At 45.6% G+C, this 24,880-nt stretch overlaps 1 protein-coding gene across 20 annotated transcripts in view; it reads left to right on the plus strand.

Annotated features, from left to right (window-relative positions):
• Positions 1-24,880, plus strand: part of MACF1 (microtubule actin crosslinking factor 1) — a 292,549-nt gene that overhangs the window by 154,582 nt on the left and 113,087 nt on the right. For 17 of the 20 annotated variants that reach the window (XM_083751563.1, XM_083751572.1, XM_083751574.1 and 14 more), the window contains 14 exons: positions 1,060-1,243; positions 2,367-2,536; positions 2,725-2,903; positions 3,487-3,625; positions 5,054-5,247; positions 5,933-6,095; positions 6,908-6,991; positions 8,901-9,008; positions 10,406-10,504; positions 11,212-11,364; positions 12,128-12,216; positions 12,732-12,867; positions 17,638-23,028; positions 24,369-24,518. In XM_083751563.1, the coding sequence (XP_083607689.1) occupies positions 1,060-1,243; positions 2,367-2,536; positions 2,725-2,903; positions 3,487-3,625; positions 5,054-5,247; positions 5,933-6,095; positions 6,908-6,991; positions 8,901-9,008; positions 10,406-10,504; positions 11,212-11,364; positions 12,128-12,216; positions 12,732-12,867; positions 17,638-23,028; positions 24,369-24,518 (7,239 nt within the window). Of the gene's footprint in view, positions 1-1,059; positions 1,244-2,366; positions 2,537-2,724; positions 2,904-3,486; positions 3,626-5,053; positions 5,248-5,932; positions 6,096-6,907; positions 6,992-8,900; positions 9,009-9,182; positions 9,284-10,405; positions 10,505-11,211; positions 11,365-12,127; positions 12,217-12,731; positions 12,868-17,637; positions 23,029-24,368; positions 24,519-24,880 lie in introns of those variants that run through there. The other 3 variants (XM_083751571.1, XM_083751570.1, XM_083751569.1) reach the window with 2 other exon arrangements.

Raw genomic sequence — 24,880 nt, forward strand, 5'->3', positions numbered from 1 at the left:
AAGTTAGAAGGTGGTGGGAGGAAATGGGAAGGTAAGGTTGGATAATAATACAAGACTGAAGAATTACATGTACAGTGGGGTGAGGCCGAGACCCCTTGGCAACCAAAGACTTCCTTTAGTAAAACCAGCCCAATAAAATAAGAAGTTGTTTTCATATGCCACCAATATAGTGCCACTTCACAGCATAACCAAAAAGAACATCCTGCTTAAATTCCTGAATTTAGAAGATTATAGAATGATAACTAACCACTTCTTCTTCATCATATAATAGCCCCATTACACAAATATCACCCCTTTTCTTCCCTTGGCCACTGAAAGCCAAAGCCAGCTCAAACAAATACATTGCAGAGGAGGTAGCTCTGCCAATTTGTTGCTTCAAAAACAATAACAACTTTGGGTTAGTAAAGACCAACCAACTTTATTGTGGCATAAACTCTTGTGGGCTAAGCCCCATTTCACCATATAAACTTTGTGTTATCTGCCAAAGTAGGTATTGGCCCACAAAAAGTGATGGCATAACAAGTCTGTTGGTGATAAGATGCCACAAGACTCTTTATCCATGTGAATCAAAAGCAAGGAAGGTGTCTTAGATTTGTTTCATACATATGTTGCCTCCTACTGAGAGCTGGTCTTTTGTGTGTTGCTTTGTCTCCAGTGTTATTACAGTTACTAGCCAACAGGCACACATGTCCTTCTGAGGGGGCAATAACATTGCTAGCACCTTTGCAAAGTTAAATAGAGTCCAGTATGGTTTCTAATTGGATGTGGGGGGCATGTGTTGAGATTTCTGCATTTCAAGAGTTTGGACTAGATGACCCTCGGTGTCCCTTCCAACTCTAGAATTCTAAAATGTTATGATTCTGTGAATTTCCCAGCTTGAAGCAACAAACACCTGCAAAACTTGCTTGACTGGAGCTAGCAATGAGAGAAAAAACAATGCCTACCATTTTCGTCACCTTTGCTTGTACTGGCCTGTGGCTCCAAGCGTTGTTCATCTTCACTTAGCCCTCCCTCAATGTGAACATGTCCCCTTTGTGTTTGTGTGTGTGCAACTCACAGCTCAGGGCCCTGGCTCCAGGGGAATGTCACCAAACCATGAGGAGCCTGCAGGTGCACTACGATGATTTCTTGGAGGATAGTCGGGATTCGGAGCTCTTCTCTGTAACAGATCGGCTGCGCCTAGAGGAGGATGTGGACTCATGCAAGGAGCACTTCCAGCAGCTTTTGCAGTCCATGGAAAATGGTAAGCTGTCTGAGCCTAGATTAGCTTTGCCAGCCTGGTGCCTCCTTCCTTCCATCAGCTCTGGGCTTGGTGAAGCCTGGCCTAGATGATTAAATATTCTATGGCCTTTTAAAGGTGTTTGTGGGAGGTGAGGTTATGGTTTGGTTTTGGTTTTAACTATTTATTTTGGCCTTCTAGCCCAGGGGTCAGCAAACTTTTTCTGGAGGGGGCTGGTCCACTGTCCCTCAGACCTTGTGGGGGGCCGGACTCATCTCCTCCCAAAGCCCCCCCCCCCGTCGATGCCCCTCTCGCCTCAGCCTTGTCGTCGGCAGCGTTGGAGTCCTCTGCCATGCGCTGCTGCCGCTTCCTTCCTCCTCAGCCGCTTCCTCCTGCTCAGCCATCTCAGCGGGAAGGAAGGGGCAGCACCCAGTTGCCGCTGACCTGGGCAGCGGAGGCAGCCTCTGCACCGCTGCTACTTCCTTCCCGCTCAGCCGCTTCCTCCCACTCGGCCGCTTAAGCAGGAAGGAAGGGGCGAGAAGGGGTGGTGCCCAGAAGCCGCACCAGCATCGCTTCCCGCCCAAAGGTATCCGCAGCTTTTAATTGGCATCCGCAGCTTTTAATTGGCTGCAGGAGCTTCTTGCACATTAACTTGCCAGCTGCACCTAGATGTAGCCATCTTCAGGTGTTTTACTTGACAGTAAAATAAACACTTGAGGGGCGCTATAGGGATGAGCAGGCTAGCTGTGCCCCTTGCAAAGTGGAGGGCACCTTCTGTACGTGGGGAGGCTCCCTACACATTTCATAACCCTGAAAATCAGGGATGTCAAATGTGCAAGGTGTTCCCCTTGAATACAGTCCTCCAAAGCAGATTCTAAGGTTTGGTTCATGACATTGCACTGTCCACTGTAACCAGCAGTGATTCCTCCAGGGTCTCTTGCAGATGAAGGCCTTTATTTCCGAACCCTGCTATCTTCTGAGGTCCTTTCTAATGGAAGATGCAAGGGACTGGGGCTGGATCTGTGGCCTTCTGCATGCAAAACATGGAGCTTCTATTGAGCTTCCAAACAGCAATAGTATTTGACCCACATCAGAGCACATGAAACAGCTGGAGGAAGATTTCAGTTATTTTGCTTTTGTTGTACAGAGGACAAAGATGAGACTGCTTCTCGGACATACCTCTCTGAGCTGAAGAATATTCGGCTTCACCTGGAGGAGTGTGAACAGCGTCTGGTGGGCACCATCCGGACACCAAGCAGCACAAGAACGGATGGGGACGCCCTGCAGGAAAACACTTTCCGGCTTGCCGAGCAGGAGGTTGGTGTTTTATAGTCTTTGGGGAATATTCCAGATTTTGGAGAGTATGACTGAAAAGTCCCTTCTTTGACTTGTTACATCCCCCAGCTTAGTTCTTGCCCCTGCTGACCGTTACTGTGAAGGCAGATGTGTAGCATGAAAGGTCAGCATCTCTGCTCTTGCTCACTAACACCTGTTGGTCTCTGCAGAGATTGAAGGAAGATTTGAATCACTTGAAGGACGACATGGAGCAACTTTCTGAGAGATGCACTATTTTCCTGCACAAGTCTCCAACGGGAACCAGCACCCCACACCTTCGTTCTGAGCTTAACCTGCTGGTGGAAAAGATGGACCATGTTTACGGGCTCTCAACTATCTATCTGGACAAGTGAGTTCTTATAGCTGTCTTGTTATCAAGTCAAGAGAGGGAACCAGTTGTTGCTGTATGATAGGAACATACACACAGACCATTGGTCCTTCTAGCTCAGTACTGACTCTGAACCTGAAAGCTTTTACATACAGAGTGTGTGCTCTGCTGTGGTTACTCTGTAAAATGTAGAGACCTTTTGGCTGTTAGTATCCTAGTACATGAAGAGTGGTTTATGCAATCCCCTGGAATGCATTCGGTGGGACTTATTCAGTCCCCTAGAATCCAGTAATTTTTGGAGAATTCCCAGAGGAAATGACCACTGGATTCCATTTTCTCAAAGCCAGTTGCTTCAGTTGCTTCTGACTGGAAGAGTCCAGCAACACTAGAATTCTGAGATCTATGTTGAGTTCAAGTGATGCAGATCTTAATTTTGTATGTACTTGCAGTGAAGGAGGGAGGCCAGGAGTGGCAGTCATTTTGGGAGCCCCTTAGGTTGCGATGACATCCACCCACTTGGCCAGATACAAGCATGCTGATGTGCCACCAAATAAAAGCTTATCGTAGTTTCAGGAAGTGAAGTTTCCCTTTTTTTATCTGATAGGTTAAAGACTGTGGACGTTATCATTCGTAATACCCAAGGAGCTGAGTCTTTGGTCAAAGGGTATGAGGTTAAACTGAGCCAGGAGGAGGCTGTGCCTGCGGACCTAAGTGCCATTCAGTCTCACCGAGCCACATTACAGGTAAGCTTTTCCCTCCACCAGCTGGGTCCTCTGGGTGGGGAGATGCCTGTCTCGTGTGGCTGCAAATTCTTACTGTCCTGATGAAGCTTATTGCTGCCTGATGGTGAACAGCAAACAAAACAGCTGTGCCTTTCAGGCCATGTTGCTCCTCAGGCTGATGCTGATAGCTCTTGGCAATGAGTCTGGCTTGTGCCAAGCTGATGAACACAGCATCTTGCATCTCCTGCCCTCTAGCGTCTGCCTGCTTCAACAGATGTACTTTGGATCTCCCAGCCATTCTGTGGGTGGACAAGAAGCCATTGTGTATTGAAGAAATGTACATACCCTCCTTGAGCCAAATAGTTTTGTTTTTTTAATCAAATACCTTTTAAGATCAGTAAATGAAGTTAGGTATTTAAACATTATTTTATTCCAGAGGCGTCTACCCTGTGGTCCTCCATATGTTGTTGGACTCTAGCTCCCATTAACCCTAGCCAGCATGGTCGGCAGTCAGGAATCAAGAGGAGTTGCAGTCCACCAACATCTGGAGGGCCACAGATGTCCCATCCCTGTAACAATAAGCTGCAGTTAAATTTAAGGCCTGAAGGGAAAGACTTGGATTGGCAGTTATGTGAATTCAGTGACCAGGTACTGCTAAGTGAAGCCATGGTTTAGCACAAAGGTGCAAGTTTCCAGGGAGAATGCAGCTGCTTGGCTCTTCTTCTGGTCCTGCTGCTGCTGCCGGACTGATGTGAGTTTCACCATGGTTCGGCTTAGCATAACGTCTGAACCCAGGTTTGTGGTTTATCCCACAAGTGGTAAGTCGTAGAACAACACTTGATTATGGATTTTGGTTGTCCAGAGTGACATAAACCATGAGCTCAGGTTTGGGTGTAATGCTAAGCCCAACTGTGGCTTAGCTTATGGCAACATGGTGGTGGCAGGATTGAAGGAGGAGAAGAGTGATCACAATCACCTGTCCAGAGGCCCACAAGCTTGCCTGTTTTGGCTTAGCATTGTGTGTGAACTGAGTCAATGTCCTATTATTTTTATATGCTTGGCTTTGTAATCACTCTCTAGACAGATGTGGTATTTTTACTTCTTTTTAACGTGTGTTGATTGAAATGATTATGTATTTATCATTTTAGCTATATAATAATATGCCCCGAGTTCATTGAACAAAGAGTAGTATAAAACCTTAATAAATAAATATTCACAGCACTGCGAACCTAGTGCCCTTCAGACATTTTGCAGAACAGTTCCACACAGCCCCAGCCAACATAGCAGTGCTGGCTGGGGCTGATGGGAGTTGCAGTCCAAACACATCTGGGGGTCACCAGGTTGGTTAAGGCTGAGCTAGAGGATGGGTTCTTGCAGCCTGCCTATTCTTTATTTCAGTCATTCTCAGTCAGCGCTTCTCTCTCTCTTTCTCCATTTTTCATGCTGCAGCAATGGATCAGTGAAGTGAACGATAAGGGCAATGTCTTTGCTATGTTGGAAGATGACTTGGCAAGAGCTAAAGTTGTGACAGACCAGCTGTACCGTCTGAAGCAGGAGCGCAGTCCGGACCTGGAGCGCTACCAGGAGAAAGGGAGCCAACTCTGGGATCGCTGGCAGAGGGTCAGCCTACAGATCGAGACTCGGTGAGAAGAACCACCTCTGGGCAACTGCTTTCTCACTGATAGGCTAATCCACACTTTTCTATTTGTTGCCCTCCAAATGTTTCAGACTGCAACTGCCAGCTACTCCCTTTTTGTTTTCTGTACCCTGCTCTGGGATTCCTTGGGTAATAAATGATTTAAAATAAAGGAATATTAAAACAAAAGAGAGAAAATAATGCCTACCCGTACCTCGTATCTAACTGCTTTTGAGAAGGACATGAGCCAGTTCTTGCACAGGAGAACAGAGAAGGGTTCTGCTGAAGCTTTTGTTGCCGTTTCTGCAAGGCAGGAAGGGGTTAAAGAGTCTTGCAAGGAGTGAGGGTAGATCCCAGTGTTGCTGCTGTCACCAGATCAAAATATGGCTCTTGGTAAAGATTAGTTACCCAACATGGATTTGCCACTGGAATTATAGGTTGCTTTAGTGCTTGTCTAAAAGTTGTAAGTGCCAAATCTTGCAGGATTCTACCATTCCAGGTCTTTAGTAAACCATCCCAAATTGCGAGCCTCTACAGGGCAGGATCTATCCTCTTTTCTTCTCTTTTTTACTTTAGAAAATGCCATACACAGCAAAACTGTTCTTACATCAAAGCAATATTGTTCATACAACTTCAGGCTCATAGTTTTATCTCACTCACATTTTCTCTTCCTCCTCTTCATCTCTTGACAGCCAATCAGAGCTAGAGAGTATTGAGGAAGTACTGAGTGATTACCGGAACTGTCATGGGGCACTAATCCAGTGGATTGAGGAGACCACAACGCAGCAGGAACTGATGAAACCTGGACAAGCGGAAGATAGCAGGGTCCTTTCAGAGCAACTCAGCCAGCAAATGGTAAGGCCCGGACAAAGCCACTGTTGCTTAAGCCATGGTCTGCTTAACAAATCACAGGTTAACTACAAGTTATTCTACCGATGATCAAACAAATCATGGCTTGTTTCTCCAGAGTTTGTTTTGCTTTCCAGCTGCTCTTGCCTCATGTCTTTGTAGCGACCAAACAAACCATGCTTAAGGAAGGGCGCTGGGTTTGTGCGTAATGCAAAGCCATAGTTAAAATTCATAAGCTTTAGGATTCGTGGAGAACAAAGCAGTTAATAAATAGTTTATTAGTGACTGCTAGTAATAGAATCATAGAATTGGAAGGGACTACAAGTATCATCTAGTACAACCCCCTGGGATGCAGGAATCTTTCGCCCAAGAGGGGGACATGAACCCACAACCCTGGGATTAAGAGTCTCATGCTCTACTAACTGAGCTATCCCTCTGAATACCAGTTTCTGGGAATCTGTGTGGGAAGACAGCTGTTGCATTTGGGTCCTGCTTGCTGGCTTCCCAGATGCATCTGGGAAAGACTATGCTGGACTAGATGGATCTTTGACCTGATCCAACTGGTTGTCTCTTATGGCTTTTTGAAGGAAAAGAACCATAAATTAGGAAGGCGGGGGTGTCCCTAGCTGAGTGACTGACTGATAACTGTAGGGATGTTCTTGTTGGAATAATTAACTCAGTAATTAAGTGAAGTGTGTGGGCGGTGTGATGTGAATCTGTAGGAAAGAGAACACAGAGAGAACAAACCTTCTTAGAGGGCAGATAAACCTTCCAGTTTGTCACCATGATTTTAACATTGCTTTTCTCTTGCATTTAAGGCACTGTTTGCTGAAATAGAGGCAAATCAAGCCAAACTGGACCAGTGTCAGAAACTATCTCAGCAATACTCAGCTGCTGTCAAGGTAAAACGATTGCTGTTTTGACTGAGTCTGATGGGAATTGTATCTGGAGAGCACCAGATTGGCAAAGGCGGATTTAGATGGTTATCTGAAATGCAAATGACCAAACCACAAGAGATATGTGGGTTCTTTAAAGTTATCCCATGAGTTCTGGGAGGATCTGATCAAAAACCTTTTCAAAACCATCATTTTCTTTTTCTTTTCTTTATTTTTTATTGTACAACTTAAGTGGTTAAAAATTGACATAATTTGCAGAACTTGCAAATATGACAGCCAAAATAAGTAATCTGGACATAAACAGACAAAGGGCGAATGGAAAGCTTTGGGGAGTATTAAAAAAAATGATGCTAAAATCAGTTTGCAAGTATAGTCGTACCTTGGTTTTCGAACAGCTTAGTTCTCGAACATTTTGGCTCCCGAACGCCACAAACCTAGAAGTGAGTGTTCCAGTTTGCGAACTATTTTTGGAACCCAGACGTCTGACAGGGCTTCTGTGGCTTCTGATTGGGTACAGGAGCTTTGGTTTATGAACATTTTGGAACTCAAACAGACTTCTGGAATGTATTCCATTCAACTTCTAAGGTACGACTGTAGTGGTAATTACCGTATTGGCCTGAATATAAGCCGCACTTTCCCTGCCAGATTCCGACTGTGAAAAGTTAAAGTGCAGCTTAAATTCGTGACCTTACAAAAATTGGGTTTTATATTGCTGCTGAAACAGACATACGGTGAAACGGAACAAAAAAATATTTTATTGCTGATTTGTGAGTTTGAGACTGTTCATTTGCCGTTTATGGGTGTGAGTGCCTGTGGAATTGTAGCAATTGAATAGTGATTTGCGATTTTAGCGATTGTATGGTAACTTGCAAGATCAAAGGCTTAAATTGGCATGGAGTTACAATTCTACCAACCGCAGCAATTTTTAGCCTGTAACCCAATTTTAAAGGAGCAGCTTATATTCGGGTATTGTCTTTTTTTCTCCCCCCTCCCACCATTTAAAAGGTGCGGCTTATTTGTGGGTGCGGCCTATATTTGGGCCAATACGGCATATGAACAGCAGTCAACTACAACAATGGTCTAGAAGAGATAAAAGTAGGGTGGATAAATAAATGGAGATGCAGCAAATTTAGGTTTATTATGAATGCCATGGAATGCTAGGTTGGGAAGTCTGTACAGAAATATTGTATGTGGGGGAAACAAGATGTGTGAACAGAAAAATGGAAAAGGTAATAATAATAATAATAATAATAATAATAATAATAATAATAATAATAATAATAGGTATACAGAGAGAACACATTGGCCTAGTTCACATGTAATGCTAAGCCGAATCATAATTTAGCAGGTGGACTCCTGGGTAGGGGGGAGAACAAAGGTCCTGTGTCCCTCTGTAGTTGTTTTGCTGCTGTGCTGTATTTTGCTAAGCCATGGTTTGGCTTAGCATGTTGTCTGAACCTGGGCTTGTGGTTTAGCTCTCTGCAGACAAACCTAGAACTTTAACTAATGTTTATCTTATGGTTTACAACTTGTGGTTTGTCCGGAGAGCTAAATCCAGTAGCCTGGTTTCAGATGACACATTAAGCCAAATCACATCTTAGCTCAGCATAGCACAGCAGCAAAACAAACATGAAGTCTCAAAGCCACTGCGATCTCTGTGGGAGGCCTCATGTTTCCTCATTCATGCTAAGCCATGGTGTGGCTTTGCGTTACATGTGAACAAGGGCATTGTGTGGCATCTTTGGTTTATTTATTACTTCTTTTTCAAGAATGCCCTTCATCCCAAGGAATCTCTCCTATACACGCCTGCTCAATTTGCTTTGGGATTCTGTTTTTCATTTTCTCCTTTATGTGGCAGTACTAAATGTGGGGTTTGGGAACTGAAACCCCCATGTTTCCATTTTTGCATTGTCAGGACTATGAGCTGCAGCTGATGACATACCGTGCGTTTGTGGAATCTCAGCAGAAGTCCCCCGTGAAGCGCCGGCGCATGCTTTCCTCCTCTGATGCTGTCACGCAGGAGGTGAGGGGCCTGGCCGCTGCTGGCTAGTGTGTTCTCTAGGCTGAAAGTGGAGTGGGGCAGGGGAGGCGAGGGCTTGCTCAGTTTCCTGAGTAGATGGACATGTGGCACTCCTGCCTCTCCTCCTGAACCCGTGTGTAAAAGTTTCCACCCTCACTGTCTTTTCTGTCAGCCACAGAGGCTCTAAGCTCTAAGCATCAGGGTCTGGCATACGTAGACTTCTTGGAACCACGGGTTCAAATCCCTACAGGGATCGACCCAGCTCTGCCACCTGCAAGGTAAATAAAGAGCACCATGCAGTTCGCTGTGTGTGGATCTTTTGGATGAGTCCAAGGGTGCTTCCAGATGGGTGTTTGGTTATCAGATTGGTGCTTCTCATGCATGCACAGTGTTTTTGCAGCATCCCCAAGACATTGTCAGCATCAAAATGCTAGCCTGTATCCCCCTTTGCCCCCCCCCTTTTGATCTGGATTTTTTATTTAAAAAAACCCTGTTGCCAACCACCTGTTTGCAAATTAAGCCCCTGTCTGGAAGCATCCAAAGAAAAAGAGCCAGCAAGAGAAATCTCAACTGGGTGTTGCTCCATATGGAAGCCTGGGGTGCTGAGCAAGTCGCCTCTTTGAGTTTATGCACTGAATTTGTGTTGGGGGTGGCCCCAAGTGAGGTTTTTTGTTCTTTGCTTCCACCTTGATGAAACAGATTGGGGCTCTGCTTCTTAGAATCATAGAACTGTAGCGTTGGAAGGGATGCTGAGGGTCATCTAGTCCAACCCCCTGCAGTGCAGGAACCTTAAAAACCTGGCCTTTTCCCGCAGACCTCAGAGCAAATTGTTCCCTGGTAGCCTTGCACAGGACCACTTTACAAGGCTAGAATTCCTTAGCTTCAGCAGTCTTCCACACAGCCAGAGAAAGAGAGAGGGTGCCTTGGTCCTGCTGGCAGAACTGGGCTATTTCAGGATATGGCTGTCTTCCTCACCCTAACATTTTGGGGAAAGCGATATACAGGAGAGAAGCATCCAGATTTCACATCCATGTGCAAGATGGCAGAGTTCTTCTTCCAGCTAGAAACCACCCTGGGATGGCTCTCAAAGCGGCCTTTCTTCCTTGAAAAAGCAGAGAGGCTGTCTTCAGCATTTCTTCCTTCTCCCGTTCCGTATTTAACTGTTATTTTAAGATGCACACATGCTCTATCTCCAAGATTGCTGCACTTCGCTGGCTCTGTAGAAATGTCCATCAGATTGTGCAGTGAGTGGGGGCATTTCCCTGTTCTCCAGAAGGAGAAAGGCTGCATGTTCGGAGCAAAGTGGGAAGTTGGATGCTCTCTCATTCATTGGCTTTAACAACCATGTTCTTTGTGGTGTTGTTTTTCTCTTGTGTTCTCTCTCCACCCCACCCTTCCAGTTCATGGACCTGCGCACACGCTACACAGCTCTGGTCACATTGACCACACAGCACGTGAAGTACATCAGTGATGCTCTCCGGCGCCTGGAAGAGGAAGAAGTAAGTGGCTGCTCTGTGGTGTCTGCATCGTGAATTCATTGTGGCCCACTGGGGTTAGGCAGTGGGTTTTGTCGCATGTGATCTTGGGAGTTTTAGCCCCTTTCCTTTGAAGGCAGTCAGGGCTGCAACAATTAGAAGGGCTCTTTGGTTGGCATAGAGTCACAAAACCATCAGCTTCTTGCTAATACTTGCAGTCATTCCTTTCCCTAAACCGTATGTGAGGAGTTGTTCTTTTCTAACCATCTTTCTCCCTTGCCCTTCCTTAACCCAATATAGTTGCCATTTAGTTTTTTCCTCAAGGACCCGCCACTTCTATCTATGTATACTTTAGGCCCTTGCTTTTCAGTCCCCTGTCCAGAGATTTTCCCACTTAATCCCCCTCCCCCAAACTCCTGTGTTCACACATATCCATCTGCCTCCCCACCAACACCATATTCTTACATTGATGTAACCTCCAACCAGGTTAACTTTCACTTCACCCACAGAATCTACACTGTGTCAGTGTTTTGTTCTTGATACATCTATCCCAAGCAAGTGAGAATGTTTGTGAGCATTCCGTGGCATAACAGCTTAGCTAATATCTAGCAAAGGCTTGCTGACATAGAGCCAGCACATTTTTTTAGCATGTTACGCCTATAAGAAGTATTTGATTTTGTTGCATACATTTATGTGGCCATATTCCATCCCTCTCTCTCTTCTTCTTGCAGAAAGTTGTGGAGGAGGAGAAGCAAGAGCATGTGGACAAAGTGAAGGAACTCCTGGGCTGGGTCATGGGTTTCAAACAGAGTGCACAGTTCAAAAGTGTCCCACCAAAGGGCAAAGAGCTTGGAGATATTGAGAAGTCCATCTTGGAGCAGCAGGTGCGTAAGGGCAGGGGATGCCTCTCACTTCCTTTGATCCTTTTCCAGTGTGTGTCAGCAATACCAGACTAAGCCTAGGTCAATCCTGCTGGGTTTATCTCTCTAGTGGGCAGTAGGACATCACCAGGTGGGTTGCTAACTCCTAGTCACTTGAAGAAGGCAGAAAACGTCTTCGTTTCCACCGGATGTGAGCTCCTCCACTTCCTCGGGGGCTCAGTTCATTTTCTGCTTTGCTTGAAGTTGGATTTATTTTTTCATTTTTGTTCTTCTGGCCTTAAGGAACAAACTGTTGTGTGAGTTTTTGCCTGAATAAACCTGTCTCCTTCTAGAAATAGTCACTGATTTTTGTCTCTCCCCCCCCCCCCTTCTCTCTCTGAAGCTGTTTTCTTCAGAAAGAATTATCTGCTTCAAATATTACTCCAAATGGAGGTTCATTCCTTTTACTAATTGGCTGGTTTCTTAAATCCCCAAATTAACTGACCTATTTTGAACTTCTGATATTTTTTTTAGACAAAAGCTGATTAATTTTGATACTGGGAACTAGTGATTTATTTGGATTTACTAGTGCAGTCTGTGTTGATCTGGTGCCCTCCAGATGTTTTGGACTATAACTCCTATCTGTTCCAGCCAACATTGCTGGGAAGGCTGCATTGAGTCACTGGCCCTTGAGCTTCTTCCAGTGCTTGGACATGTGTCACTAGATCTTAGAGATGTGTCACCCTTCTTGCCCTTCTGAACATAGTACTCTCCTTCTTCTCATCAGGTTCTAAATGAGGAATTGGTTACAAAGCAGGAGCAAGTCTCGGAAGCTATCAAAACTGCTCAGATCTTCCTTGCAAAGCATGGACACAAGTGAGTTGGGAGAACGTCAGTCAGAAAGAATTTAATTTGTTTGGTTTATTGCAGATTTAGTTGTTGCAAAGGGGGGGGGGTGGAGTCTAAGCTTGCATTTTCCCTATTTTTAAATTCACTTAACTTCTCGGAGTGTTTTATGCTGTCATCCTGAGAAAACAAAGATGGAAATTTGAAATTGATGTCCTGTAGAAACACAGGAGCTAGGGAGGAAATTTCCAGGCTGTCGCTGCTGATGGAGTGTTTTTTACCTTGACCACAGAGGTGTTAGTTTGCACCTCAATAAGGCAGCACATGCTTTGAATGTATAAGGTGCCAGGGCTGACCTCTGCATCAGGATTCCTGGAGCCTGCCAGTTGGAGTAAGCAGTATAGGGCTAAATTGGCCACTTCCTCCACTCAATATATTGCAGGCCTGAAGCTATATTGCAACCCATAATCTCAGCAGGCATCCTTTTAGGGTTTTACAATTGCCGTGCTTATATGAAGAGATGTCTCTTATGTGCCAACCTGCAGGCTTTCTGCCCAGGAGAAGGAACACATTGTGACCCAGCTGGATGTCCTCAAGAAGACTTATGACCAGCTGTGCTCTGACTCCACAGAACAGCTCCAGCAGCTCCAAAGTCACATGGCCCAGGAGACCGCCCATAAGGTATCCCTGCTCTCTCCATCCCAGGTTCCTCCCCAGTTTGTGGTATTCATTTTTTCTTTCCCTCCCCAGGGGTGGGAGAGAGAATCTGTTCTTGGCAGCACTTGTCCCTTCATCCACAACCCTGATGGCTTTTGAAAATCCTTATTAGTCAGCTCCATCCCATTCTCTCCCATCTTCTGCATTCTGAAGAGGTTCCTCCTTTGCTGAGTTGGTTTCTGAAGGACGAGACAAGAGAGAGTTTCATAAAATTGTTGATTTGGGCAGATGACAGACTAGGGTTGCCAGACTCCTTGCCCATGGAGGGCTCCTGTGCCTATGGAATACTCAGGTTCCTTTGCAACCATGCTAAGGTGAAGAGGAAAGCTGCTAGCTGATGCATTCTCTTAGGAAAAAATATAAAACTTTGGCCACCCCATCTTGTTTCTTCAGCAGTACTCTGAAAATGAGTGCATTCCCCATGTAATCTGGGACTGGAGATTTCCAAGAATGCCTTTCACCTATGGTGATGATGATGAATTGCATTATAAGCTTTGCAGCACTGCCGCAATAGAAGTTTTCAGCATGAATTTAAAGGCATAAATTATAGTAGCCTAGAGTTTTGCAGACCCAGTTTAGGTGAAGAGTTCAGGTGTCAGGGGCAGGTAAGTAGGCAGGTAGCAAAGAAAAGAGAGATAGAAAGAGAGAAAGGATCAGAGGCTGTTCCAAGACCCAGTAGCTCTTTAATGGCTGGGCCAGCTCTGCTACTAACAGTTATGGTTGGGGGGGGGGAGAAGCTAAGGGAGTCAAGTGAGGTCATGGAGTAGAACAGAAAAGCCAGCAAAGGGAACCAAGAACCTGACCTAAGTATAATGCATGCTTCTAATCTGAAGCAAACAAGAGGAAAACAAATCTCTTTCTCCCCCTCCTCACCTCCCCACCCTCATGGGATGACAGTGCTGTGTTATTCCAATAATAGGATACTTCACTGCCAGAAAATATTTCATACATTTCTTCCATGCACTTCTGAGCTCCACTTTATGCCACCCTGCCTTCTGGCAAAAATGTCTTTGAACATCTGTCCCATCTGTGTTTCTTGGTTTGTTCTTCTGAAGTCCTGCCTGGGTATACTCTGTATATTACATGTACGTAAGTGTGGTATTCATGTGTCCAATGCAATATGTATATCTGTGTGGAGTTATGTTTTGACGCTTGCTACCTCCCTGTGTCTTGAAGCACTAACGAACCTATTAAAGCAGGAAGAAAGCCCTGTTGCCCTTTTTAGTATTTGGGCTAAAGGTTGTATGGGATGGCAGCCTTTCAGTAAATATAACCACTTCTGTCACTGAAGCATTAAAATGTTGTTTTAGATGTGTATCAGTTGCCCCCTGATCTGAAGACCATCATATCATCTGCCTTCCTGCAGCACCAGCTGTACAGGGGTTAGGAGGTTCCATGGAAAAGGCCATACTGATCTGCTCACGTTGTTCCCTCTTGTAACTCACTGGGAGCCAGCACACTTTGATTCTGGCTGCCCACTGCAGGAGATGCATATGAACTAGCAGGGGTCTTCTAAAGAAGAAAGGCCAGAGTGGAGCAGAGTGACCAGAGAGGAATGGATTTTCCCAAGGAAGCTGTAGACCTGCTGTCACCAATGTGGCTCCCTCCAGATGCTTTGGACTGGAACTTCCGTCAGCCCCAGTCCCGTGTGATTGTGTTGGCTGGGGCGAATGGGGCTGTAGCCCAAAACATCTGGAGGGTACCAGGAGGGTGAAAGCTGCTTTTAAACGTCTCCACTTATGTGTGGATTTACCTTTTACTTCGGTTTGAGTGCCTCTCAATTGTAGAAATCCTTTGGGGAGCCATTTGCCAACCTTTTTTGCTCATGGAAGAATCTCTAGATCTTGGTTGAAAATGTCTGGTTCAAAGCAATGGGAAACTGCACGCCAAAACCAAAATGACAGAACTCTCTGCATTGAGCATGATGTGTCCCTGTTTGGTTTGTGTTCATGTGGAATTACTGTTCAGATTAACTGCCATCCTTGCTTCCAATTTTGTGTTGTCGTTTTTTAAAACTAACAATCTGGAGGTCACACCAAAAGCCTCACTCAGGAAATGAGAAAAAGTGGTGTGTGTGTTTTGGGGGGATATTGTTCTTTCTACTTTTTTGTGCAAAACAAACAGTCGCATGCCGGATGCTAACACCCCCCAGCTTTTACACTGTGTGTGCCATACGGCTGAGCTGCTCCATAAAGGCTCTGTCTTCTTTCACTGCTCACGGCAAACCCCACAACTCTGGTAAGTAAAAAGCCTTTTATGACTCCTGTCCTTCCCCTCTTTCCTCTCTCTTTTCTTCTCTTGCTGATTTTAATATCTGGATGTGCATGTTTGGAGTCTTGATTGTGGTGCAAGAAGGCTTTGTAGGCCTTTCCAGTGGGTCCCTGGAATGGAGCTTTGTCAGGGCCACCTCTTAGCTCTGCCAGGTGTATCATTTGGAGCCAGAAAGAGCACAGCCTCTTCTTAGGAAGTCTGGATGCCTTATCAGGCTTGTTTGCCTGCAAGCTGCACCCATGGCCTGGATGGGAAGCAGGCCTCCATGGACATAGTGAAGTCCAGTCCCCAGCCAATATGGCATCTGTACCACTCCCCCAAATATGGGTTTATGTACAGTGCAGGCCGGAGATGGCCAAGGTGTGGCGATTCCCCAAGTCTACGTAGTGCTACATTCCCCTCCCTTTCCCCAGCTAAACTACCTTCACCAGATTTCCGATTTAGCGCAAAAGTGCAGGTTAAGAGTCCATGAAATTCCCATTGTGTGCTCTAGGGCAGTGTTTCCCAACCTTGTGCCTCCAGATGTTTTTGGCCTACAACTCCCATCATCCCTAGCTAGCAAGACCAGTGGTCAGGGATGATGGGAGTTGTAGGCCAAAAACATCTGGAGGCACAAGGTTGGGAAACACTGCTCTAGGGGATAGAGTTCTGGGCATATTGGGAGGCTCTTAGTTCAAACTGCAGCATAGCCATAAGCTCAACTGCAGTGTCCTTGGGTAAGTCACTTCAAGTCATTTCTATAAATATCTGTGGTCTCTACTACATATATTCTGTCATCCTTAGAACTGACACCCCCCCCCTTTGGTATCTCCTCAAAGGAGTATCGTTATGCTGCTTCCCTCCATCAGCTGTGGGGGTGGGGGTGGGGTTAGGCTCAGCTTTTGAAAACTTCCTGCGATAAGCCTGTGACCTAGTTTGCACACAGTGCTAAACTTGGCATTTTGTGCCAACTCTGCCAAGTAGCTTAATTTGTTTTCTTCTAACAATCCATGATTTCAATCCATGGTTTATTGTTCACTTACAAACCTTGGTTTGTTATAACTGTGGCCTGGTGTTACAGGCAAACTCAGCATCCTTCCTTTGCCATGGTTTGTTTCAGTCAGATGTTCAACAAGGCAAGAGGAGTTGGAAAGCAAACCAAACTTTTGAGGAATAAATTGTGCCTTGTTTGACCATCTGTTAACTTGTAGTTGACTGGTGGGTTGTTAAGTAAACTGTGGCTGAATCAAATCATGGCTTAGAATCGTATGCAAACCAGCTTATGTTTGGAAGAAACACATTGAGATGTGTTGGCCTCCTTTCACCATTAGTTTACCAGCTAAAGCATCTCATCTGCAAAATACAGTAGTTGCACTGGATGAGCCGAAAGCGCCTCCTGGCTTGCCCTTCCTGTAACTGCAATTGTGATGGAGAGATGACTAATGGCAGACAAGCTGGGTCCTTCAGGCAGTTTATCTTCCATGATCTGCCTCCACACAGAAGACTAAGGAATCTCAGGGATGTTGTTGGGAAATCACTGCTAGATGTAGGTGTGAGCAGTGTCTGAGGTCCTTGTTGCACCTTGATACCTGTTCAAGTTGGTTCCAGTGTTTTCACACATACACAGTGGCGTAGCGTGGGTTGTCAGCACCCGGGGCAAGGCAAGTAATTTGCGCCCCCTAACCCATGGATTTGCGCCCCCTAACCCTAACCCCCAGATCTTGCGCCTGGTGCGGCTGGCCCCCCCTGCACCCCCCACGCTACGCCAATGCACACACACACACCCCTTGCCCATAGTAATTGCTTATTTTAGGCTGGATTTTGACATGTCACGAGACAGGGCTGTGAAGCCTTCTGAAACACCATGGTGAGGGTGAACGTTGTGCTGAAATGTGAGAGGCTGCCATTTAAGTGGTCAGAGGAAAGAGCTCAATGGCATGGCTGCCTCTTCTTCCATGGTCTGCCACTTTTCATGCCTGTGCGGGTACTAAGCTTATGGGAAGCTTGAGGAGGGGGCTAAGCTTGTGCCACTTCTCCTCCTCCCTTTCCCTTTGCTTCCTGTTGGTGACCCTGTCTTGTGGCTCTTCTGTGCAACCTGTCTCTCTTTCTGCATATATAAATGCCAAAGGGTGGTGAGTGCATGGCACTCTCTCTCTTTCCCCATCTGTCTTTGTATCTTTATGTGGAACATCCTGGCCACTCGGTCCATCTCGCTGCTTTGGCTGTTTTGCTCCTCTTCATGGGTGTCCGAAATGTCTCAGAGTAGCCTCTTATGGCTGGCTAGATTGAGCTCCAAACAACTTCCGAAACCAAAATCTTACAAGAAAAATCCTTATCCATTGGGGAATCTGCTCTCTAGTACCTTAAAAGACTGAGACATCATTGGACTTGGGGGTGCTTTATAGTTAACAAACACCTTCATAGTGGCTTCTCTGTTCTTGAACTTTTCCCCCTCTTTCTCCCCTCCCCCCTCCCTCTCTTTAGGGAATTGAGACTGTGGCAGGAGTGCTGGACCTTGGCATGATGGAAGTCTTTTCTGTTTGGGGGGCCATGCAAAAAGGTCTCCTAGACCAAGAAACAGGCCTTATACTGCTGGAAGCCCAGGTGATCACAACTGGCCTTGTGGTTCCCAATACCAGTGAAAAGCTCCTTTTGGCAAAAGGCCTGGCACGAGGCATCATAAACGACAGGATCTACAAGCTACTGGAGGAACTGCAGAGTGCCGTCCAGCTGGTAGACAACACAGATGCCAAAGGGAAGCAGTTTCTTCCACTTGTGGCTGCAATGGAAGATGGAACCATCAGTGAAAGCGTTGGGCTGAAAATCGCAGAAGTGCAGATTCTCACTGGTGGGTTTATAGACTCGTCCAGCCAAGGCAGGATCAGCTTAGAAGAGGCTCTTCAAAGAGGAAGCATTACCACCCGCCTTCATGGGAAGTTGGTTTCCCGTCTGAGGTCTTGCAAGGACTTGATTGACCCCAATTCAGCCAAGAAAATTAGCTTGAGCAACCTGATGGAGCAGTGCATCCTTCACCAGGAGACAGGATTGAGGCTGCTCCCAGTGAAACAGCTGGCAGGTGGGATGGTGAGCTTAACTTCAGGCCGAAAAGTGAGCATCTTCCGTGCAGTTCAGGAAGGGCTAATAGAGAAGCAGGTGACTGTGAGGTTGCTGGAAGCACAGCTCTTTGCTGGTGGCATTGTGGACCCCAAAAGCGGCCACCGGCTGACTGTGGATGAAGCCATAAGACATAATCTGATTGACCAAGATCTGGCTTGTGCCCTTCTGGTCCGACAGCTGCAGACAGGTGGCATTATAGATACAGTTACAGGAGACAGGCTTTCGCTGGATGAAGCAGTGAGGAAAGACTTAGTAGCATCAAGAATTGCTGTAGTGATTCTAGAATCCCTTTGGTCATTTATGGGTCTTCTGCAGCCCAAGTCAGGTGAGATTCTCCCTGTTACAGATGCCCTGGAGCAGGGCATCTTGTCTTCTGAGCTAGCCCATAAGATTCTAAGCAAACGGCAACACATTGAGGCACTTTTCATACCCCAAACCAGAGAGATCCTGACCTGGGAGAAGGCTGCTGAACGTGGGATTCTGGACAAAGATGCCATCGAGAAACTGAAATCAATCCACCTTCCTGATGTCATGCCAAACATGCCCCTTGCAGATTCTCCAAGCAGGCAGGAAAGGAGTATCCCCCCCTCAGATAGCAAATGTCCACTAAGAAGCTGTGAAGAAAGGACATTGTTTCATTTGATGACTCACAGCTATGTCAACATCAGCAATGGCCAAAAATTGCTGCTTGTAGATGGGGAGTTAAATAACCTTGCTGAAATGCTTGTTGCAGCTCAAGATAGTGGATCAAATGCCCATCCCTTAAAAACTAGTGAAAGCCAACCCCAACAATGGGATGATTTTGAGGATGGGAAGACAATAACTGTGGTTACTAAAGCTCATAATGAATTCACTTTGAAGAAATTTGAATTTAATTTATCTGTGTCCAAAGAAGAGCTTGAAGGATATATGCCCTCAGAAATTTGTCCATCTAACAAAACACTTGAAATAGAAATTGGAAAACTTCCAGTGAAAGAAATAGAGTGTGTGAATGTAAAGATGCCAGAGATGGAAGTGGATCCTGTGGGAGACCTTAAAAGTGAAATGGATGAGTCCAGAAGAGAGCAAAACCTGACGACAAACCAGAGCAGGGATGAAATTGAACTGCCAGAGTCCAAATCCATCAAGGACTCCAGCTTTGAAATGGAATCCACAAATGTGGAGGTCTCGTGGGAAAATGTTACATTTTCAAAAATGCAGGCAGAAGAGATGGTTTTCAAAGAGTGGGAGACTGGTGTTGAAATATATCCTGTTGAAAAAGAAACCGTTATATCCACTGTTGATTTGGAGAAACTAGAGGAATCTCAAAATTTGAAGGAAAATGCTATTGAAAATGTCACTCTTGCAGCGGAAGATGCAGCAGGTGCTGGCTCTGTGAACTGGCTAAGTATTAGAAAAGTGAGAAATGAATCAGTTGAAAGTCAAGCTGAAGGGAAATCTACAGATGACCATATTATGGAAGAACAGTTGAGTACGGAAGGAAAAATGTATCATTTCCATCAAACTGATAGTTCTGCATCACCAAAACTGTCGACAGACTTGGGAGAAGACAACACCCTTAAAATATTGCTGATGCAGCTTCAGGATGGTGGCATAATTCATGAACAGACAGGGAAGAAGATGCTCCTAGATGAGTCCATTGCTTGTGGAGTTGTACCCAGCCATACAGCCATCAAACTGATGGACAAGATGAAAATATTCAGTGGCTTCTTTGATGCTGAGACCTGTGAATCACTAACCACCGAAGAAGTAATTGGTGAAGGACTGATGGATGAGAAACTTATGCAGAAGGTGCTAGCATCTGATCAAGCCATAAGTGGTGTTATAGATCCACTTCGAAAAACCATTCTCTCCATCAAGGATGCATCTGAGGTTGGTCTGTTGGACAAAGAAACCGCTGCACGAATCCTGGAAGGGCAAGTTGTTACCGGTGGGATTGTTGACTTCAAGCGTGGCAAGAAAATGTCAGTCACATTGGCTTCTAACCATGGCCTCATACAGCAATCTACCCAAGAAGATCTTAAGAAACTAGAGAAAGCATCTAAGGGGAAAGGTGCTGAAGATGCAACCAAAGAGAAGCTAATCACTTTGCAGGCTGAAATAGGAGGCATCTTAGATCCTAAAACTAAAGAACCTTTGACAATCACCCAGGTTGTGGAAAAGGGCTTTATCACCAAGGAGAAAGCATTCCAACTCCTGACCAAGCAGATAGCTGATGGAGGGATTATTCACCACAAGACAGGCTTGAGACTTTCTGTGGAGGATGCTGTGGAACATGGATTGATTGACCAAGGCTTCTATGAAGATCTCAGAAAGGCAGAAAGTATATGCTTGCACCAGTACATTCATCCAGAAACAAAGGAACCTATGCCCTTGCCTCAAGCTGTATCCCTGGGATTAGTCAGCTCAGATTTTCAAAGCAATGTTCAAGAAATACAAGCCTCAACTGGAAGCATATTCGACCCTGTTTCAGGCCAGAAGATTATATTGGCTAAAGCTGTGAAGGAAGGACTCTTGCCCAAAGCAGTTATGGAAAAGGCCATTGCATCCTCTGAAATGAAGCATGCAATAATTGATCCAGAGAGCTGTAGGTTGGTCTCCTATCCAGAACTGGTCAGGAAAAGCAAAATTGACATTGAGTCAGGGCAGAGATACTTGGAAGTTGTTCCATTTCGAGACCTCAAAGATGAAGTGACTGGGAATGTACTCTCATATCCACAAGCAGTTAAGCTTGGCAAGGTAGACCCCATGCTTGCATTGAGGTTGTTGCAGGCTCAAGCAGACACAGGTGGCATCATGGAGACTTCAACTTGCCAAAGGTTGACACTGGCATCTGCTTTGGAGCGAGAAGTGCTGGATAAAGATACAGCTAAAGCCATTGCTGTTAATCAGCTCTTGGCTGGAGGAATTATTGGTACTAAGAGTGGAGAACGAGTGACGTTAAAAGAGGCCGTTGAGAGGGGCTTAGTCAGTGAGGAGTTAGCCAGCACAGTTAAAGAAAGTGTTCCAATAAGCAACAATAGATCTGAATGTGAGAACCTGGAAGAACGTGAAGATCAGCAGCCTCAGCTGTTGCTGCAAAATGGGACCTCCATGTCTGAAGTGTTAGGCTTTTGTGAATATGCTGCTGAGAATCATGATGAGAAAGAGACTCCAGTGCCTTCAGCTATGGAGAGCAGCCTAACTGGTGATGCCACTAACAACTCTTCAAAAGGGATTCAAGAGATGGCAAAAGAAGTGGTTGAATCAGTGCCAGCCTCCTTTCCTTTTCCTTCTGCACTGGATAGTTTGGCTAGTCAGCTTTTAGCAGAAGGCAGGCTGGCACCTGAGCTTGCCTATATGTTAGACCCAGCTGATGCCCTGAAAGTTAAAGCCCAGAAAAAAAATATTAGGAGGAAAAGCAAGTTGAGAGGGAAAGGACTCCAGAAAGGCGAATTGGAAAAGCAAGGAGGAAATGATCAGGTGATTGAAAAGAAATTGGAAGGAATTATGTCTCAGGAGGAGAAGTTTGGGATGAATGTGATGATGAACCAGACAATTAATGGGGACCAGGAACAAGATAAGAGATTTACTCAGGAAGAGAGTGATGCTGCAGCCATTGTCCTCCAGAAGAAAGCTCAGGGTATCGTACAGTTGGAACCTCTGGAGGTGTCAGCACCCAAGAAACTCAGTTCTGTAGGTCAGACAGAGGAAGAAAATGATTTCATAAATTCTGAAGGACTTCCTACAGTTGTAGAGCCCAAGAAACAGGCCTCTGATGAGCTGCTGTGTGTGGACATCAAGACTGAACTACCAAGCCCTGGATCTCAATTAAAACCCTCAGATCTTCTCACTTCAGAAAGTTTTGACTTAAAAAGCACCAAGAAGAAGAAAACAAAAAAGAATAAAAAGCAGTCTGCTGCCCCAGCAGAACCACTTAGGGTGTGTGGCTCTTCTCAAGAAAGGCCATCCCCTCCTACCCCAGATTCCAAGGAAACTTTGATGAGAAGGATCAAGGAGGAGTTGGCCTCTGGGGTTCTAGAATCATTCCAGGATAATATATCTGACAGGGTGACCAGCAGCCAGACCACAATAGAACAAGTGGAGGTTGAAAGACTAGATCCACAGGCATTTGGAAAAGAGAACAAGCAAGACAGAATTAAAGCGAACATCACAGATGATCAGAAAGTGAATGTTACCCCAAAGACAGATTCACCCAGAGAGTTAACAGAGCAAGAGACTAGAATTTACCAAGATTCCTTGGTAGAGGTAGATAATCTGGAAGAAAGTGTATCTCAAGAAAAGGCCAAAGAACCAATTATCTCAAAGGTCCAAAAAGCTAATGTTACTACTAAGGTAGATGGCACAGAATCCTCAGGGCCTTCTGCACTCAAGACAGAACCCGTGCAAAACACAGAGATCCTAGAGGACAAGATAAGTCATTATCATTCTGTGCCTTTGCTCAGACAAGAGGATGCTGTCCAGGAGCTAACTAGAAACTGTGGAAGTGTCATTGCCAAAGGAGTGCCTGTGGATGCAGAAGCAGAAGAGATATGGCACATTGGTGCTATGGGAGACAAGAAAATGGAGCCAGAGGCACAGATGCTGCAAGACCAAGAGTTTCCAGAAAGCAAGAGGGATATTTCTAGGCGAAAAGCACCTGTGCAAGACACTGAAACCTCAAAAATGACCAGAGAAAGCAAGGATGCTGATGAACCCACCTGTGTGGTTGAAGGCAGTGGGGAAGAGAGATGCCAAGATGCCCCCAAACTTGCCAAGGTAGGTGGACTTATTAATCTCAGAGACATTTATTCATATTGTGAAGGTAGCTGGACAGCTGAAATGAAAGTATATCTCTTGAGCAGTGGTGTAGGGTGGGTTGGGGGACACAGGGGAGTGCACCTCTGGGACTCTCTCAGAGCAGCAACCGCATCTACCAGAACACCAGGATAATTTATGGAGCCTCCTCACTCTGGTGAGTAAATGAGGCACTAATGAGGCTTTCAGGTTTGTGACAGAAAACATAGAGGAAGTCAAGAACATGAGAAAAAATAAGCAAGAGGCTAAATGCTTCTTTCTTTTGACTTCATGCAAGCAGTTGAAATTGTGGCATTTTCCCTTTTGCCGAGGTGATTTGCATTCCTGGTTAAATGCTAACAGTTGCATTTCAGCTTCTGGATTTTGATTTTGATTTTATTTTTTGCTGAAGCTTAATATATATTGATGACTTGGGCATGGATGGCTCTTTGGGGCTGCCATGATGCACTCCAAATTCTACCACTACACCACTGCTCTGGAGGCCAGGTAGTCAGCAATGAAGGAGCAAGCTAAACCAGGCCCCCTTCCCTTTGGTGCAGCCCTGCCTATGTCTTCCTTTACAGTTGGCCAGCTTCAGGGACGAGGGGCAGGTGAAGAGGTGCCTCTTTCCCCATCATAATTTGGAGCTTGACTTGCCCCCTAAGAGTGCAAGGAAGAGGAAGTTACATGTCCAATATATGTGATATAGTGGGTGGGGGAATAGGGCACCCTCCAGATGTTTTAGACTCCAACTTCCATCAACCCAAACCAGTATGGCCAATGCTCAGATATTATGGCAGTTGGCTGCCCCTGAAATACAGCCTGAAAGTCAGGGGTGGGGAACCTCAAGTCTGCAGGCCAATTTAGGCCCACCAGGCAGCCCAGGCAGGCCTCTGCAGCTGTTTATGGCCACACTACAACCTCTAGGCATTCAGCTGACACCTGGTGTCAGGTGCCCTGTTGGTGTCATGAGGTGCTTGCTTGTATCAGGGGGTCTTGAGTGGATATGGTCCTTCCAGAAAGCATTTGGTGCCAAATGTAAGGATTTCTTAACCAGTTGTTGGAAGGTTGATAGCCAGGTAGACTGGTGAGTCACTCCTGGGAGAGAGTCTCAAGAAGACGGGCCACTATCAGGGAAACCTTACAATCTTTTTAGAAATTAATATTTTATTTTAAAAATGAAACCTGGCTCCACAAGAAATGCAGTTTTTAGATGAAATAAGCTAGAACCATTCAAATAGAAAAGTCCAAGATTGTTGTGCTTTGTCTGTATCTCTCCTATTCTGTCTAAAACCTGTGTTTTAATGCCTCTGACTCCATAGGCTCCACACAGCAAACAGCTTTGCCTCAGCTATGATGAGAAATTGGTTGTGCTCCTGTCCAGAGTGCGTGACATTGAGATGCGCATCCAGCGGGTTCAAGTTGCAGATCTGAGTTCAGCAGCACTGCGGGAACTGCTTCGCCAGGCTGAGGTAAGAGGAGTGGCTTTGGTTTTCACACCTAAAGGTCACTTTCCCCAGTGAGCTGGCCATTATGGCAATTCACAGGAGAGCACCTTTGTTCCCTGTAAGCTCTGCCTGTAAGCTTCTCAGGGACTTCTGAAGAGTCTTGTGGCACCTCAAAAGGCTAACACCTTTGTTAAGGTGTAAGCTTTTGTGGACTACAGTCCACTCGATCAGATGAGTTACTGTTGCTGTTCATTCTTTTCACATCCTCTGTAGTTTTGCAAAGTACTTTTTAGCCTTTGGTCTGATCTACCCCTGTGATGTAGATCACACTAGACGAATGAGGCTGAGAGAGTATTGTGTGTGTGCACGCATGCCGAAAGCTGTAG

This window comes from Podarcis gaigeae (assembly GCF_964106915.1).
Source record: "Podarcis gaigeae genome assembly, chromosome: 8".
Lineage (NCBI taxonomy): Eukaryota > Metazoa > Chordata > Lepidosauria > Squamata > Lacertidae > Podarcis > Podarcis gaigeae.